Source organism: Microchirus variegatus (assembly GCF_963457635.1).
Source record: "Microchirus variegatus genome assembly, chromosome: 2".
NCBI classification, from domain to species: Eukaryota; Metazoa; Chordata; class Actinopteri; order Pleuronectiformes; family Soleidae; genus Microchirus; species Microchirus variegatus.
In genome coordinates this window covers 14,233,400-14,252,121 of record NC_139803.1, presented here as the reverse complement: position 1 = coordinate 14,252,121, position 18,722 = coordinate 14,233,400, and the positions used below count along the sequence as shown (strand labels likewise).

Here is an 18,722-nt window from a genome sequence, read left to right as displayed (position 1 = left end):
GATTTCACCTTGACTATTTGCCTTAATTGAATAAAGCATTTTTTTTATTATACAGCTAATCTGTTTATCAAATAATAGAGTATATTATTAGGCCCTCAGGTTACAAACCACATCCATCCATCCTCTAGTGCTTTATCCACGAACCACTAACTTGTTGAAAGGGCTCCAAGGACAGAGGGTGGTAGAGGTGCTGAGACGTCTGAGTTCAACCTCAGCCGTCTCAGAAGTCACCCATGCTGTGATGTCATTGACACATGTCAATAGAGATCATGCATCATTTACGCAAGACAGCCACCTGCATAAAAATGAAACAACATGCCGGGTTTTCCGAAAGATAGAAGCCCAAGGGAAGCGGATACAGTGAGAACAGGAGGGGCCTGTCGGGATGCCAAGAAACCGATGCCACGATTCAACCTCCATCATCTTCTGCATCTTCACACTTTGTGTGCATTTGCATGTGGATGCATGCTTTTGTTTCATTGAGGTAAAGTAAGCCCTCACCGGCGGGACGTCATTAGTAGGCTACTCAGTCTGAGCCTCCTGGCAAATGTCCTTGCTTGTTATTCAGCAGATTCTCTGTAATGGTGTCAGGAAAGCTCCATCTCGAGCAAGCACTCACCTTTTTATACATGCACTGATCTGTCATTTTAAATTAATATCTCACCTTCTCTGAGAATGATAAACCCCCTCCTTTACACAGCTTTCTGTGACAGAAACAAAGCATTCTAACAATTAGCTGAAGATATTTTTACTCCTGATTTCTAACAGAACACGGATAACACCTTTTCCATCCATTCAGAGACAGGTAGTTGTTTTTTTTTCCCCTTCCGGCACTGTCATCTTACATTACTGGTGCCAGCAAAAGAACAAAAGTCCCAGCAGTCATTAAATGTGTTCCACATCTTTCTTTCTGCCATGGAGAATAGAGAAGTGATGGGACACAGAACTCTGCCGGTGGCATTGCATTCATTCATCGTTTTTCTTTTCCTTCAGTGTTATTCTGTAACCACCATTGAATGTCAATGACAAACATGGATTCTGCTACTTGTGCATGCTCGGTGTGACGCATCGCTTTGTTAATTTTCTTGTATTTTCCACCGCTTATCACTGGGAAAACAAAACAGTGCAAACACTTTGAACTGGAAATGCAGTTTGACATGTGGTTCAGAGCACTGACAATAACAAGTGTTGTTATCATCTGTGTAAACAACCGGGGGAATGTCCTGCAATCTACCAGGAGATGGATATTGACGTGAAGCCCGAGTGGATATTTGCCCAACGAAAACAACAAAAAAAATGTTGGTAGAATTCTTTTTAATTTTTTCCTGCATGTTTTAGATGTCGCCCTGCTCCAAAACACCTGATTCAGATGAACAGCTCGCCATCAGGCTATTGCAGAGCTTGATGTCCATTTGAATCAGGTAATGTTAACTTAAAGGTACAATATGTAGTATGTATGGGTTTATTTAACCCAAAATCCACTTTTTTATACATATTATGTGCTCCTGCATTGTCTAGTCGCTGTATAATAGTTTTTGTTTCATTTTCGTAGTGTTTCAAAAAGTCATGTAAAATAACATGACCGCGGACCGCGGTTGCATAGCCACTGTTAGCAGCGAGACGCCATGTTTCTACCGGAGCCTGTAAGTACAAACGCGAGAGAACAAATCAAGCGTCTCTTTACTTGTAGCTGAAGTCCCGCCTCCACTCTCTCCGCTTCGTCTGCTACGGCCGCGGTAGCTCCGCCCTCTCCCTCACCTCACGAACCTCATCTGCTGACACGGAGAAAGACGACGAGGACGACATTTGACCAGCTGCGGATACCGTAGCGCTCAGGGAAGGGAGTGGGTGAGCAGAGGAGCAGGTCTTTGTTGTAAATTCAGCCTCTCCTCTAGATGGCACTTTAAACTACTTATTTCCACTTTAAAACAGCTAGCCAAAATTTAATTAGACAAGTCAGCTGGCTAGTTAGCATTATAACAGCTATGTAATTATGACTTTTCGAAGACGTCAGGACATAAACAGGTAGGTGATGGTTGATATTATTATTTTTTCCCCCCTGCCAGTTGTTTTTACAAAACAAAGGTGGTATAATATATATGTCTGAAGTACTATTAGTTGTTTTGTCTATTATAGAATGAGAAGAATGAGTATTAGCAGTAGCAGTAGTAATAGTATTTAGTAAGATTATGAGCCAGTGGGCAACTGGGCAAAAAGTACATTTTTAAGGGACACCACCAAAAAAAACCAGTTTTCTTTTCTCACATTCAGGGACAAATGTGTAATGTGATCACTATAAGACACATGTCCCATTTTCAAAACAATAGAGGACAATGGGATTGAAAAAAGTACAATAAAATTGACTATTACTAAATGTAAAATCACTTCCTTCAATAGGAAGTAAGGAAATAAAAGCCCTACGCTGATCTTCTCACAGTTTCTGGAAATTATAACAAGATCATCATTTGGTAAATCAATCTTTTACCAGGAGTAAAATCCACAAAATCCACTTTTTTTTGTCATATCATTATGTTTATGACATATATATATATATATATATTTTTTTTGAAACTTTCTGCTCACACGTTTCTGAGACGTATCTTATCAACACTATAAAACCATTTGTATCATATTTACTATACACAGAAGTGTATTTCTATAGCAGATAAATACAACTTAAAAACAATTATTCTTTTTTTTTTTTTTAGAAGTGATTACAAGGTTGTTGATTCAGCTGATTCAGCAAACCTCATTAAATAATATAATAAATGAATAAATTAAATGTAGTCACACCCACCCCATCATTCCCCTCTCGCCTGCTCCTTAGAAATAAGGCTGGTGGATCTGCAGCAGCTCAGTCCTGTTCTGTGTGTGTATCAGGTGCACCATCATCATCGTCGTCGTCGCTGCGGGCTTCAGGGGAGGAGTTTTTACAGCCAGGTCACACCCCCCCCCACTCTGTACTGTAGCACTTGGTCCATTGGAAAGAAAAAAGAAGTGAGGAGCAGGAGCGCACACACGCTCACACACACACAGTCAGCCAGTCAGTCAGCGCGCATTGGCACAGAAATATGTTCCCGAGAAGAGCCGCTGCTGCGCTCCAACACTCCGAGACAACAATTCCACTACGACTCATTTCTATTTAAAATCACACATACCATCATCACCGGAGTCTTCAACTATTCCCTCTCTCTCTGTGTGTCTCTCTCCACCTTCTGTGTTCTTTTTTCCTGCGCTGGATCTTTCGTGTCAGAAGATGTGCGTGGAGAGCGATGGATGCGAGATCGAAGGCTGCAGCAGTTCGGACGAGGTGCGCACGCTGTCGGGCAGCATGAGCCCCGGACTGAAATCGAACCCGGACCTTCACCCGTGCAAACCCGGCCACAAATTCCGCGCCGCGCTGCTCAGATGCCGCACACCGACTGCTGCCGCCGTGATCCTCAGCTTTGGGAACATCCTCAATTACCTGGACAGATACACTGTAGTCGGTAAGAGACACCTCACTTTTCTCTGTTTCTCATTATCAGTATGTGCTGTATTCGCTGTAATGATGGTGGCACATGTACTAATTGGCTGTGGGCTCATCTCAGCTGAGGCGCACGGAACAATGGTTTTGTCCAGGCGCAGCGGGTAATCAGCTCTTCCACCGGGCTGTCAGATGTGTTTCCACGCTTGCTAACTGTGTGTGTGTGTTGTGATTAAATCAAACAGATAACCCACGGTCACTTCAGTAAAGGCTTGACATTAATGATTTTTGCCCAGAGCTGGTAGATAACTGCTGATGGATCAGTATGTGTCACTTGTCACCTCTTTAGGACATTTTTCTAGCACAAACACTGACCTTGTCATGGACCAGTAGTCCTCATGGAGACCAAAACCTGGTCCTAAGGAGCTGGTTAAGACTTGAATTTTGATTATGTTATTGGTTATGGTTCTATGGATGGAAGTAAAATGTGTGTGTGAGAGATAGAGAGCTCAGCTGTCTGTCATAGCATGTTTAAGTAAATGCAAAATGAAAATCAGTCATTAGGTTCTTGTGGTCTCTTTTAGACATACATTGTGGTCTTTTTTGTGTATGTTTTTGTATATGATGCTGCAGTGAGGCCACGTGGTGTTGAACCTCCTCACATATTCTCCCTGTAGCTGCGAGATCCGGCACATGTTTGATGAAAAAGTGAACACTGCAGATAGAAATCAAGCCTGTCGTCTTGCAGTAAAATGTGTGGTGGAGAAAAGAACACCTACTGTATATTTGAGCCTAGTTATGTGTTAGTCGTAGAGATTAGCAGGATGAAGATGTTTTTATCATCATTATTATTTATTGTAAGGATACAAAATGAAGACATCCATTTGACAGATTTGTTTTTAATTTAAATTGGTTATGATAACACGATTCGTCTTGTTATGAACCAGACTGCATAGGTCAACATTTCAATCCTTGTCTGAGTTTGATCCATTGTGGATAAGTGGATGTTTGATTTTGTACTAATCAGTTTGGATATTGGACTGTGGCACTGAACGGGTTAAGCATTTTGCTGCAGCATGGATGCAGGGAAGTGTGTCCATGGCAAGAGTAGACTCTTCTCTACAAAGACACGCTTCCTTGGTTAAAGTGCAATTTTCTATTGATAAGCTTGCTCGCTGACTTACTCATATGATACGGTCACACAACATAAGTCGGTCTTTTGATCATGTCTATTTACTTATTTGCACTATTGTTTGTCACATAGCCCCTAATTATCAGCATATGTGTAACTGATAAATTAGAAAAAGGGTGCAGTTTTCCCCGAAGCTGCTGTTTGAAAGGAGTGGCTATTAAAGAACAATGTGTCTGGCTAAGTAGCCACATGCCTTGTCATCCTAGAGGCTTCAGGTGCTTCAGGTCCAGTCTGTCAACTTTTAGCAGTTGATCGGCTAAAGCTTTGGATGATGGAAGTCCTAAATGGTCATTAGTCGCTGGACAGACAGCCAGCCACGCCAAGAATGTGTTGATGTACAGTGGCATATCTAATCTTTGCATCATCAAGCATCACTCAGTCACAGCAACACAAGCTTGAAAGAACCACATCCACATCCTCAGTCGCCGGGTGTGTCAGTCTCCCTCTAAAGCAGCGATTTGTTCTCCTGTCTCCTCACACCTCCTCAAGCTTTGATCAGAGGAAAGCACTCATTAAAAGAGGCTCAAAACAGCAACTCGGTTCACCTTCGGGTCCACCATTCTCCTCCAATTCAGAAGCATCAGTCTGAGACTGGACACAGTGATTGGATCAATAATGTAAAAAGACAAAATGAGAATCTGGCAACCCTAAATATGATCAGGCAACATGCTGTAAAGAGATGTTCAGTGAGGGAGGGCTGCAGATGTCTGTCGCACAGTCAGGGCATTATCTTTTTGAAATAGCTAAGTGGCACATTCTTAAGCAGAACGTGTCTTAGGAACAGCTAAGTTGTGCAAAGGAGATAAAAAAAGACTCATGACTAATGTCAGTGTCAGTAGAAATTCAAAATTGTAAAACTGGGATTGTATTGGACATTGGAAAGTGCATTAAAAAGCAAATCCTTTCCTTCTTCTGCAAAGCTGTCAACTTTGCTGGACGTCCGAGCACTTGCTGTCCTGTGACGGAAGGAAGTGAGAGATAAAGAGAGTATGGAACTGGGGAGATAGAGAGATGATGAGGTTGGAGGGGGGGGGGGCTGTTTTGAGGGGAGAGCCTGTGCTCACAGTGCATGTGATGCAGAAGGGGTCCCTTCCCTTCCCTGCCTCCTGAACACTACCAGACTGTTTTGCATTATGTATGTGCAGCATGTGCATCAGACTGTCACACAGAGTGTGCACCAGCGGCCATTTGCTCCCAACATAACCAGTACATTCATTAAAAGCTGGTCACCCTCCTGCGTCCAACTCTCCCCTCTATCTCTTTAAGGCTTTTCTCTCCTCTCCTGCTGTGGGAGCTACATTGTAGTAGCAATTAGATGGTGGAAGCAGCGCGTTTGTGTTGGTAGCTCCTCTCTCCAAGTGTGTCTTGGTGCATATGTGGTGGGGTTTTCTGTATGATATATTAATAGTTTTGCTGCTGGACAAAACAAACTGGACATTTAAATTTAATTTAGTTATTTCCTGATGTGATTTCTGTGCTTAACAGATGGTTTGAACTGAAATGAATGATCGGTTTTTGCCTCACTGTTTTGTCCCATCAGGTCTCAATCCCCGTGAGACTTGTCTCTCTTTGCCTTTTTCAACTCTCCTGCGTTCTGTTTCTCATTTAAGCTCCCTTAGTAGCAGGTATACGCATACTCATAGATCTTAATGTCAATTATGCAAGCATGAGTGCACACACACACACATTCTAAAGGTCTGAATGAGAGAGGGGAGGGGCTTGCTGCTGCAGTTGCAGGCAGTCAGAGAGGGGAATTGGACGCAGAATGCAAGCAGCACTGAGCCTGAGCGCTGCTCATGTCCCCCCCTCCCTCACACACACACAACGTCAAAAGGTCTTTGTACCAACGGCCATTACTGTAGTGAATGTGTGGATCACTGAAGCATTGTCACTGAGACAGAGGGTGACCATTCCAGACACCGGGGCCATTCTGCTCCGCTACAATGATGGTAAAAGTGCGCCCCCAACAATGCACAGCAGCACTGACAGTGACTTGAATCATGTCAGAGGTGAAGCCACACACAAACACAACGAAAACACCACATAGACACTACAGTTTATGATTCCAGCGCGTCACTTATCCAAGATGATGGTTTGAACCACAAAAGAAGAGAGAGAGACGTCCAAATGTCTTGCCTTTTTTTATGGGAGGTTGGTTGTTTTGTTCTTGGTTCAATGGATTTACTGCCAATATGTTTTATTTAACTCTGGCACTTTGTGAAGAGTTGCAGCTTCAAAACAAAAATAATTATATGAGACGTTAGCTACTGGTTGTTGTCAGCCATATTTTAGGTTGAAAAGAACACACAGTTTTGCTTAATTTGAGTCACAAAGCAAAACATATACAGTAGATAGATAAAATAGATAAATAGTCAGTACCTGAACATTTTTAATCCTGTAAACTACTCATTTCAACAAGTTTCAGGGTGCTGGAGCAGCAGAGGGTGTGACTAACAGAAGCCACCTCCAAACTCTGCTTTCAGCTCTTCATACAGTGTCTGAGACCTGATGTAAAGCACCACTTCAGAAGCCTGTGACTGTTTTTATGACTGTCTGTGATGTAGGCGAGGCAGAAATTGGGAGCGTCTGGGACATTTGAAGATGTCGAGGGCGATCACGCACTCGCTCTTTGTCCCCATGCGTTTAACGGATCGCAATAGCTCAAGGAAATGAGATGGCAATCTAACCATACCAAGATTGGAGTGGAGGGCGTCAGTGCAGCTGGATGAATTACGATGCTCTGATAGGGTCACATGTGTCTGGCCTTTGGAAGCAGGCACTTAACCTTCAGCCACTTCAGTGTATTTCATTTGGCGTTTGAATTGCACCAGAGTCCAGAGATTAAGAGGACCACTGCATTTAATTTAATTTGAGGAGGCTTTGAAACCTTAAAATCCTGGTGATGGTCTCTATCTGTTGTCCCACAGCAGACAGTCCAAGATCCTCTACAGCTTACCATAAAGAGGGGATTAGGGATTTTTTTTAAGAATATGAAGTTGTGTGAGGCAGACACTCAGCACTTTAGGTTATTTGCTTGCATTAGTTGTAGCCATCCCCCCGTGTGCACCCAGTTTCACCCCCCTCTCAGTCGCCAAAGGGACCATTTGTGGGTGACTGACCGCAGCCTAATCTGTGCTGATCAGAAATACTGAGGCGCTGCAGATTAACACTTCATCCAGGCCCCTTGAGGTGAGCAGCCTCTGTCAAGCTGTCGTCCCTAGAATACGCCAAAACAGCATTGCATCCCACTGGACACTCACATGTGAACCTTTGGCATTTCGTATATAGACACAGATGACAGTGTCAAAATCCTCTTAAGGCAATCTCCTTGTTACACAGTCATAATGATGCAGCGATATATCCAGTCAGACAGGCTATGCAGATTATTGCCTGTTAGCTTTGTCCAGTTCCTTCGTGGCCACTCATTATCACTGTCCACAAAGGCCTGGGGCTCTTTGGCACATTAGCATTTCCTATTTGAGTCATTTCTGGTGTGTTATTATTCTGCCTCTGTTTGGTCTTTGTGAATAGCAACGATATATATTGTGTACTACATGTGAAAACAGGCTATTTTAGGCAAAACTATCAGACCTGACAATGGTTTTGTATATTTTTTAAAAAACAGGATAGGGTACCAAACTGTACGTGGTTCTGCTGGGTATTGATTGAGAGAATCACAAAGTTTGGAAGAACTGAGAAGTGTGGACTCGGACAGAGTTCAAGAAAGTGCACCCCACTTTCAGTTCCACAGAGGCGAGACACAAAGAGAAGTGAAGACAGTGTAGGTGTCTGCACACAAGATTTAGAAAGAAATCAAATTTTGCAGCTATGGTGAAGGAGAAAACACTGTCACTGCAGCAGCATGACAGCCCAAATCTCAAGTGACTTTTTTTTAGCTGTCGACGTAAACATGTCACAGCAGATCTTCTCAGTAACATGAATATGTCATGGATAGATATGCTGCAAGTGTCTGCTCACTACTGAGCATGAGAGGCTGCGCTCCGGTTATATTGGGGTTTAGCTGTCGGTTGTTTCACCCTTCACTTTTCTCCCAATTTCACCCACTCTCGGTTTATAGCGTTCACATTAAATGTCCCCGAACAACAGCAGAGGCATAAAAAGATGGTGGGGCCTTCGAGTAATTTACTTTATAGGGTTATTGCCTCTTTCTTGCTGCGCTTTTACCATCAGATGTCAAGCTGTTTTGAATTAGACAAATTGCGCTGTGCAATATGAGCGTCTCTTTGAAAAGACCGCACCATGACTTACGCACATTTTCTTGAATTTGTGTCCTTTATATTTAAAAAAAACAAAAAAACACACACACTGTTAACAGCAAAATATTGACACCGCTCAGCAGATGTTAAAGTCTTTACACAACATCCCTCCAAGTGGACTTTTCCAGACTGGTTTTCCCACAGATATTCCATTAATCTCTTTATGTCTATTTCCTAGCGTGCCGTTCCCACTGCTGTGAGAAAACAGTCTGTGTGTTCTTTAGGCTCTGATTTAGCCGACGTCTGTAATAGTAACCCATGGAATTAGACAGAGCTTCTTCCTGTGCTGGTGCAGACCCTTTTATGTGGCTACTCCAGATTTTGCCATCAAGCACTCGTACTTCCCTCGCAGCCGCTTTCACCCTGTGACCCTCCAGCTATGAACGCACCATTTCATGGCTCGGCTGCTGGCCACTTAAAGGGTGACTCTTTGACTCTTCCCCTACTTACAGCTGTTATTTTGGCATTACCCCAACCTTGCATCCTACTGTATAGCCTATCACTCATCACAGCTATGAGGCTATTACATGTGCTGCATTCTGGGGAAGGGTATTTTTACTTAGTGGCGATAGACCGGAGGTTTTTCATCTTGTGAGTTTAAAAGGTAGGGGAAATGGACAGGTACACCCTGTTGTTCTCAACATACTGTAGTGTGAGTTCTTTTTTAGATTGGCCCAGTCACAGTCGGTGGTGCTGCAGACGTGTCATCGCTCTTGGTGGCGAGTAAACTACATCGAAACCCTTTGTCGCCAGCTGTTCTTGGAGACCTGATTCTGTCAAGTCTGAACACACACACACACATTACACACGTACAGTACACCATGCACATATTTTTAAACCCTGATAAAATAAATAGCAACACATAATACGATGCTTTGCTTATTTTATCTCGCCCTCTGCATCTCTCACTCTATTTTAAACGAACAGTTCTGATTCAATTTCAGGAATTTAAATATGTCTCAGTGCACAGGTGCGTTGCAAAGAGGAACTGCTGCAGCTATGTTTGCTAAAAATATAAATAAACCAATACAATGATCCTTGTAACATCACGTTTTTGACAGGATCCAATATCAGAGCTTTGATCATACGGTGTTTTATTTGATGTCTTTTCTCTTATCTTCTAACTTCCTGTGGCCGGTCAATGACAACAGTGCTTACTCAAGCTGCCTGATGATCTTTGACATAAACGGTGAGTGGTAGCCTGATAATCGCTGACCTCCCCTGCGTAATCAGAGGAGAGTGCAGAGTGGACGTTAGGGCGTTGGTGTTTTCTTTAGTGTTAAGAGTTTGCTTAGGATTACAGGCCCATGTTAAACACAGTAACGACTAAGTTCAGCCTTGAGAGGGCTGTTAAAGACACATCAGAGTGTCAGCAACATGATCAATGAGCCAGCCGAGGCTCAGAGGATCTCCAATCTTTACAAAACCCCCACATCAAAATGTTATAATCTTCCTTCTACCTTCCTGTCTCATGATCTGAGAACAGGAGTGTTAATCTGAGGAAAGTGCTAAAATTCACCTCCTAAGGCAGGATGGAAAGAGGAGACATTTTGAAAGGTGTCAAGCACTTTGCGATGTATGACACATTGTCAAATAACAGCTCATCCCTACTTAAAATGTGACAGTCAAAAATCCTTTCATTCACCACGTCTATTATTCCCTATTATCGAATCAACGATGCAGATAATACAGACAACTGTAGTATTAATAGTTCCTTTCCCTTCTCCACACAACAATTTTAATACACTCTAATATAAATAAAAAAATAAAAATAAAAAAAAGACAGAGGAAAACAAAGCCGCTCAAGTAAAGGAAATTTTTTGTTGTCTAGGTCATCGTCAAATGTTCCTGTGAGCAATGTTGAGACCAGTGCCACATGCAACAATGATGAAATGGAAATACAAGAAAATGCAATTTACTTTGTATCCTTGGGAAACACAAACACTGGCACACACACACACACACACACTGAATTTTGATCAAGAGGACAGTAGCTTTGAATGTGTTTGAAGTCACGAGTGATGGAACTGTAATGTCCTGGGACGCGCTGAAATTGGCGTTTTCTCCCTCTCTCTCTCTCACTGACACATCAACAAGTTGTTCTTGAGAGGATTGGAATCTAATATTGACCTGCTTGTGGTATAAGTTACACCCGGCGGTTATGACCTGCAGCTAGAAGTAATATTAGCTCTCAGCTCCTGGAAGCTCCCACAGTTGCTAAAATAATATTTAGAGTGCTGATTTACAGCTGAGCTGCTCTTGAAAAGCCTTTCCTTCTTGAGGAAAACGCAATCCTTCCTCTCATTTACATGTGATTGAGTAAATAGTGGCGCCTGGTAGTGGAATAATGTAATCTTTTCTATCCACCAATCCGGTGTGTGTTTGAGCGTTGCCTCACAGCTTTTTTTTATGAATATTATTTATTCATCTTGTCAGCACTGGAGATGAGATTGCAGCTGGATTATCATTGCTGGTGAGCTGAGTATGCGTTGCTGGGTTGAATGAGCACTGTCCAAAGACTGGTAACTCTGTTAATACCACGGGTCAAAGGTGGAAACACACACTAACAGAACTAGTGTGTCTTTGTGATGTGAGAGCTTCACACTCAGGATTTAATACCTTTGTGAACGTGTCATTGGGTTTGCCTTGAGAGGACGAGGACAACACACACAGCTGTTAAATTAGTAGCATCACATTCTCCCTGATTAGTCCAGCCCTCACATTTTCGCACATTTCCGAGGCAAATTTGTCATAACACAGTCGAATTTTGGCAGGCAAATGAATATTGCATGACATGTTATTCCTTCAAAGATACTCCCCTGGCTCTCACCTGCACACACACACACACACACACACACAACAACATTGTTTTTATCTGTGTGTATCATTTTCCCTCTCAAGTTTCGAATGGATGTCTGAGTTTCAGGGTAAAAAAGTGACAGCCCTAATTTGCTCTGTGGTTGATTTTGGTTGAAACAATAGCAGGTGCAGTTTGGAAAGCCAGAATGGATGGGCGGAATTTCTGTCAGCATTGTTTTGATTGCACAAAACCTTCAAAGATTTAATTATCCATCTGCAGGCTGGTCTGTGTTGTCGAACATGGAGGCTGTGGCTTTTAATGCTGCGGTGTTCATTGATCTATCGGACAAGTCTGCAGTCTCCTGCACCTGAGTCCATGTCTTGGTTCAGGCTGCACGCATGTGTACAGAGCAGAGCTTATGTGCATATTGGTAGTGTTCCGTGACGGATAAGCGAAAGCCTGAAGCCGTGTGCTGTGCCACAGGTATGTGGGCTGTCAATTAATGAAACAGGCCTGGTATGTGGGGGGAAGTGATAGAGAAGAACAAGAAAAAAGATGTCTTGGTTTTTCCCACGCCGAAAACTGTGACACCTCATCATTTAGAAATGTGACTGACAGCCCATAGGTCAACAGTGCAAGAGGCTTAATAAGACACACGGTAACATTCTATTCACAAATGCCAAGGAATTATTCTATGTGATGGATTCGGATTTGTTGGACTGAAAGGTTTGAGTTAATTTTATTTTTAAAAAGCACCTGAGATCATTCTTTGTGAGTTTGTGCAAAAAGACAGATTTGGTTTGCTCACAGTGTTTGATGAAAAAAGCATGGGATGTAATGACGTGCATCTATAATTCATGAGGCAATTAGACGCACAGGCACAGCGTTATACTCCTCCATCCCATCTGGGATTAAATAGATTTTGGAAATAAGTGACATCCTCCTTAAATGAAGACAGTGTCAGAGTGACATTGCGATGATTGCTTTTGGAAATGATGGGACTGTAGGGAGGTCACTGCGACTGCATTTGAATAAAAATGCTATTATTGTATGTATGATTCTGAACTCTAGGGTGTCAGTAGAACATCACATAAGCAGTAGTGTAGTTTTTTTTTGCAGTTATGGTGGAAAACAGACAGTTTTCCTTTTTTAATTAACTGGCTTTATCAAAATAGCATTTTGTATGAATGACAATTTATAGCTTAATTTAGTATTTGTCAGGAACCAGCTGGACTGTGCTTGATTTTTGAAGCAATATTGAGCTAAGAATAAAGTAATGTCTCCTCGTCTTTTATCGTGATACTACATCACAGCTGTTACTGATGTTCTGGTGGAATTTAGGTGAAGTCAGGTAAGGTCAGGTCTCTGTCAGACATACTGTCTTTATATTAAATACAATAAAGCTTCACATATTGAAATGACTATATTAATCACCGCTATTGTAATGTATTCTTCTTTATCTTTCAGTAATTAAAAACACTGTGTAAATGAGTGTCATTAAGTCGAGCAATTTTCCAGTGCTTATCTTACAGTTTATGATAATTAAGGAAACCCTTCCAGAGCCCTCCATATTGGATTCCTCCTATCCTCATAAAACCACTGAGGAGAAATGAAATCTCATTAAAAAACACTACATTATGACTTTAATCCTCCACAATATTATGTAAAAGCACAGGGATTACTAAGTGGTGCACACACAGGCTAGCACACGTGCACACATGGGTAATGTAAGTGAACTAGTACATGTTTTATATCTGCTGCTATTGAGTTAAAATTCAAATATTTTAGGTGTTAGGGTGTTTATACTTTCTTTGGGTGTGTGTTCATAGATGGTAATGTCATTCGGTCAGATGGTTTTTCCACAACTTTGGTTCAGATTGAAATTAATGTCCAACTCATGATGAATTCTGATTCAGTTCACTCATTTGTTCGTACAATTTGTAGCATGCTAAATTGCGAAACTAAATTACAAGACTGGGCACAGATAGAACAACAACATTAGACAACTAAAGGCTGGGACACGCGATACATAGAGAGGAAGAGAAAAGGTAACAACGAGAGAGGGAAAGAGATGAAATGAAGGACAGGAGAACTGAATTGCAACAAATAAAACAGAAAATGAACAAATCAATACTGCTAAAAATAGAAAGTTAACCTCGTTTCAGTGCCTGAGACGTGGCAATGTAAATTGTAATCATATACCATCGACATTGCCTTTTCAAGCATGTTACCATGCTGAAATTTGCATGTAGATCTTGTTTGTTGTTTGTGAGATTACTTGTTGGTGTTGGACCAGATGTGAACAAAGGTTATCATCATAAAATACATGTTCACATTGTGACAAATGTCCACGATGACGAAACCAACAACAGAAACCAACCACAACAACAGCAACAACAATCGAAGGCAAAACATTCAAAGCAGTTTTGTTTTTCTATTATTATTATAATTATAATTGAAGAAAAGTGTTTTGCAATAATTATTGTCGGTGAATCATTGTACCGCCCTGTTGCTGGTGCTTGAGTTTTTCTTTTTCTGCTTTACTAGGTATGTATGAAGTCATTGAATAAATGTTTTCCTTTTGATAAGACAGTCAAATTGAATATTTAAACCATTTTTCAGCACTGTGTGAATGGGACGCTGCCCATATCAACTTCTCCTTCAAAAAAACACTGCCCGAGCCTCTGGATAATGTTTTCAAAATGCCACATAAATAACTCTCTTGCAGATCGGTATTCCTGAGAGCTGCTGGTGTGAACGCCGTGCAGCGATTCCCTCGACAGTCGCGCAGACTCATCTCCTCTCAAATACCTCCGCTTCATTCGCTTCACCGCATCTCTTTCATTTCCGATACATGTCGTGCATTTTCTCCCACGAACGTTGAGTTGTATTATTGATGACCCTATACGTTTAGTCTGCTCCCTCGAAGACTCACGATACATCCTCTACGCTTTTATCAAATATTTAGCACTTGCTGGCTGGGGCTAATGCATCGTGGCCCTTGAGCTGAGTTTAAGCTTTTGATTAGTGAAAGCGAATTAGGTGCAAAAGAAAACCCTTTTAATCAAAGTGGTAAAGCTGGCAGGCCTTTTAATGTGATACAGCTCCAGGTTGTCTGGCGCACATTAGAGTGAAATCTGTCTCAAATGACACAGTATTTGTAATATCTGTGGATCAACACTGCACTCATCTTACTGAGATGATTCATCTTGGTTTAGAACTGCCGTGCAGTGGTTGTGTAGATTATTTTACAATAGTTGCACTAACTTGACGTGATCCCCAGAGGAAACCTGAAGTAGAGGATACAGGAGTGTAACAGTCTTAGGTCATCATCAACATGCTTTTTTGTTTTAGCAATGCTTGAATGAACATTGTCACTTATCACTTTATTGGATTATAGCCAGATAATATAGTATAATATAGTAGTTCAAAGTTCTAGTTACACATGAACACTGTCTCCTTCAAACCTAAATGGACTGGAACCATAATTTGAATTCATTGGTAATGTCATTGGAAGCTTTTACATATAAGACCAACCTTCATTCACATAATTCCATATTAAATGTCAAAGATCTCAGGATATGACCCACATTAAATAACAATTTTGCTACAGTAGGGCCACTCTCAAAAGGAAATTATAACTAAAACAAAGCTTGCGGTGGATTAAGAGTTTTGTGGAACGTGTTGCAGGTCTCCCTGCCACTGTGAGTTCTCTTGACAGAACACAAAGCCTGCACACATATGAATAAAATTCCAGTGCCTTTATGGATGCAGTGGCACATGTTCCACATGTCAGATTCCGTGCTGAAAAAACCCCTTCCGCAGCAGTCCGTCTCCCTCCAGGTCCAGCAAGCTTCTGCGTATAAAGGGAGCACATGATCACAAAGTAGCAACAGCTGTGCCAATTAGCTCACCTGTCACTGCTTTCATGAGCCTTCTTTCACACGTTCGCTTCCTCGTGCGTGCCGACTGCCAGCCACACCCACACCCACAATCTAATATTACTGCACTTTCATACATTCATGCAGTGTAGGTGGTTTTGTGTGAACTCTGTAGAGCACCCTATCACACTCTCTGGTTGATTTTTTAAATTTACCGTTGGGGGGAATCCACCTCCTGTTGCAGCACTGCAGCTCTCGACACTGTTTTCCCAGACATCTGCAGCACGTTTCCTTTCTGTGTGGCAGGGAAAGGAAGTGGAATGGAAAAAGAGCTCCCCCGCCCACTGCGGCCACATAGCAAGGGAGGAGAGCAGTCGGTCAGGAGCCCGCCGGCCGCAGTCGGGCATATTTGTGGTCACCTTTCTCCTTGCTGCAGTCTGAGCTGCTCTGCAGCCGGGGCCTGCCTCTGCACTTCTGCTGCCTCTGTTTCTCATTGTCTCCCAAACACATTCAATCCACAAACTGGTCGGAAGAACGACCAGAAAAAGGCACACTTTCTCCTCACTCATTATGCCCCTCCACCTCTCCTTCCTTTCCCAGACTATTTATATTGATGGGGGTGACGGATGAAAAGGAATCACCCCCTTTTTGTGAGAAACGGAGGGGAAGGATCTGGCCACATCAGCAGAGCAGCTCACCGCTGCCTGCCACACTCTGGCCAACGAATGACTTCCATCCATTGGCTCTCTCTCTCACTGTGACACACATATGCACACTCAGTGAAACCAGGGGAAAGGTTGAACAATACACATAGCATATACACACACAGTGCATACAGTAAATGTATAAACAATAGAAAACTTTACCAGCCAACTGACCACCTATTTCCTCTCCTCTCAGCTGTGTCTCCCACTGACTCCCATCACTATTAAATTGGACTGTGGTTCTCTCCCTCATCTTAGCCTAGTTTCTCTGCGCAGAAATAGAATCAGAGGGGCCAAAGATCTGAAAGTGTCAGTCTGGGATTTGATAGAAAATCTGCTTTTAACAGGCTGCGTGTTCGGACACCTGTCGATAACTGTGTAAGGAATGGTGATGGTGAAGTCCGACTTGCAGGAACACCACGCTATATCCACAGGCAAATGTTCGTTTTAGTTTGATTGGATTGGATTTTGCACAATACTATACTCAAAAATGACAAAGATAATAAATAGGTACAGTTCACTGAGAGGCGTGAATTTGATTGGACTTATTTGAAGCCTCAACCTAAATACAAAAGCCCACTGAAATATAAAGAAGACAATATGGCTAGACTATACAAAACATATAACAATAGAATGTGACCCCATATAAAACAATAGGACATAAAAAGCAATGAGATGATTTTAAGGCATCTTTGGAGGAACAATGTTCAGCTAAATGAGAAAAATGATTCCATATTTTCACTCCCTGAAATCTTAATGAGATTATTCTGTATTGTTGCTTTTTCCACACACGTTGCAGTTGAGGGGAAAAAAACTGTCAATTTGTGTGGTGTTTCAAATCCCCTGTCTGTACAGTTAATGAAGAGTCAGCTGGTGCCTTAAACTGAGACTGACTCCTATTCATATCAAAGAATGATCATTCACCATTCATGGCTCTAAATGTAGCATTTGTGGTTTTCGCGAGCGTTCACCAATTTGACTCACTTATTCTTTGAGCTGCACCGTCGTCATAAAGGCAAAGTTTTTTTTTTTACGAGAGAGTGGAATAAGTGTCAGCCCCTGACGCTGTGTCAACACTGTGTTTTCACTGCAGTGAGCGACTGGAGCCACATACAGTAGCGTCTTCTGTTCCGCGTCACAATAAATGCATAAAAGGAGTCCAAAGTATCAACTCTGGACTGTATTTATTCATTACTTTTAGCTTGTTTTTCTGTGTATCATACTAAACTAAGGGAGTGTACAGCACTTTAGGGAGGGAGAGACTGTAGCTATCACTGCAGTGTACACACTGCGAGTACCTGGTGTAATTGTTGTGTGCAGTCAGGAAGATCCACATTCCTGTAATGCTTCTTGTTTGGCACGATTGCTCAGACACACACACACAGACCCCCCTGAGGCCTGAGACTTGATAAACTCATTAATGTTGCTCAGTTGAAAAGATCAGCATTACACATATAAGTGTGCAGTGGTGAAATATGACTTTTTTTTTCTCCACTGTTGCTATGGTGTCAGAGCAGGTGTAATAAAAGGAACACCTCGACAGGCTCTGCTACAGAAATGTTCAGATACTGAATCGAGACAGTGAATCCAGCTGCAGCGAGGAATAATAAAGAGGCAGTTTGGAGATTTGGAAAGCTGAGTTCCTTTGTGGTCTCTTGACCTTTATCTTTTTTGAGTGCACGTACCGTGTTGCCATGGCAACTAAGCAGGGCGCTGCCAGCTTGGGTGAGGGTTGCGGTGCGTACCTCTTCAGATACATCACTGATTCTTTGTCTCAGTGTTTTTTGTTTTTTTTAAAGACGTGGTCAAAACACACATGACTCAAACATCCAAAAATATTAGCCTTAGGTGGCGTATGAAAAATAACCACCTTAATACTGATGTTTTAGTGAATTCAAAAAGGCCGTGGTGGATTTGCCAGGCTTTATAAACCCTCACTAGAGATGATAACTGTGATACACTGCTACACAAACACAGACCTGCAGCTTGCTCTTTGTAATCTCTAATGCAGATTACAGTACAGCATATTACACAGCTCATTGAACATGAATCAGCACTGATGTTTTTGATACGACTTCCACCATTTATTTAAATGGAACACAATATCTTTTGTGGTGTTGTGAAAACAGTTTATCTCTTGTTTATTTATCTTTCTTCTCCATTTTACAGTAGATTATATTGTACCAACCACCTTTTTTTCAGTTGTGTGATAATAGTGTAGTAAGTGCAGACGGGTGTGGCTCAGCCTCAGACAAGCGCAGACTCTCTCCAGAAGGGACGCTCCACCATCTGGCACAGGAGTCTCCCTCCCAGCAGGCTGCATGTGTGTGTGTGTGTGTGAGTGAGTGTGAGTGTGCAAGCACTTCTTTCAGGCCAATTACAAGTACAGCTGCTGCCGTACA

At 42.1% G+C, this 18,722-nt stretch overlaps 1 protein-coding gene across 2 annotated transcripts in view; it reads left to right on the top strand.

Annotated features, from left to right (window-relative positions):
• The first annotated feature begins 3,045 nt into the window (after positions 1-3,045).
• Positions 3,046-18,722, top strand: part of spns2 (SPNS lysolipid transporter 2, sphingosine-1-phosphate) — a 60,094-nt gene continuing 44,417 nt past the window's right edge. For both annotated transcript variants that reach the window (XM_083908530.1, XM_083908531.1), the window contains exon 1: positions 3,046-3,488. In XM_083908530.1, coding sequence (XP_083764656.1) covers positions 3,257-3,488 — 232 coding nt within the window. In that variant the 5' untranslated portion in view covers positions 3,046-3,256. The remainder of the gene's footprint in view (positions 3,489-18,722) is intronic.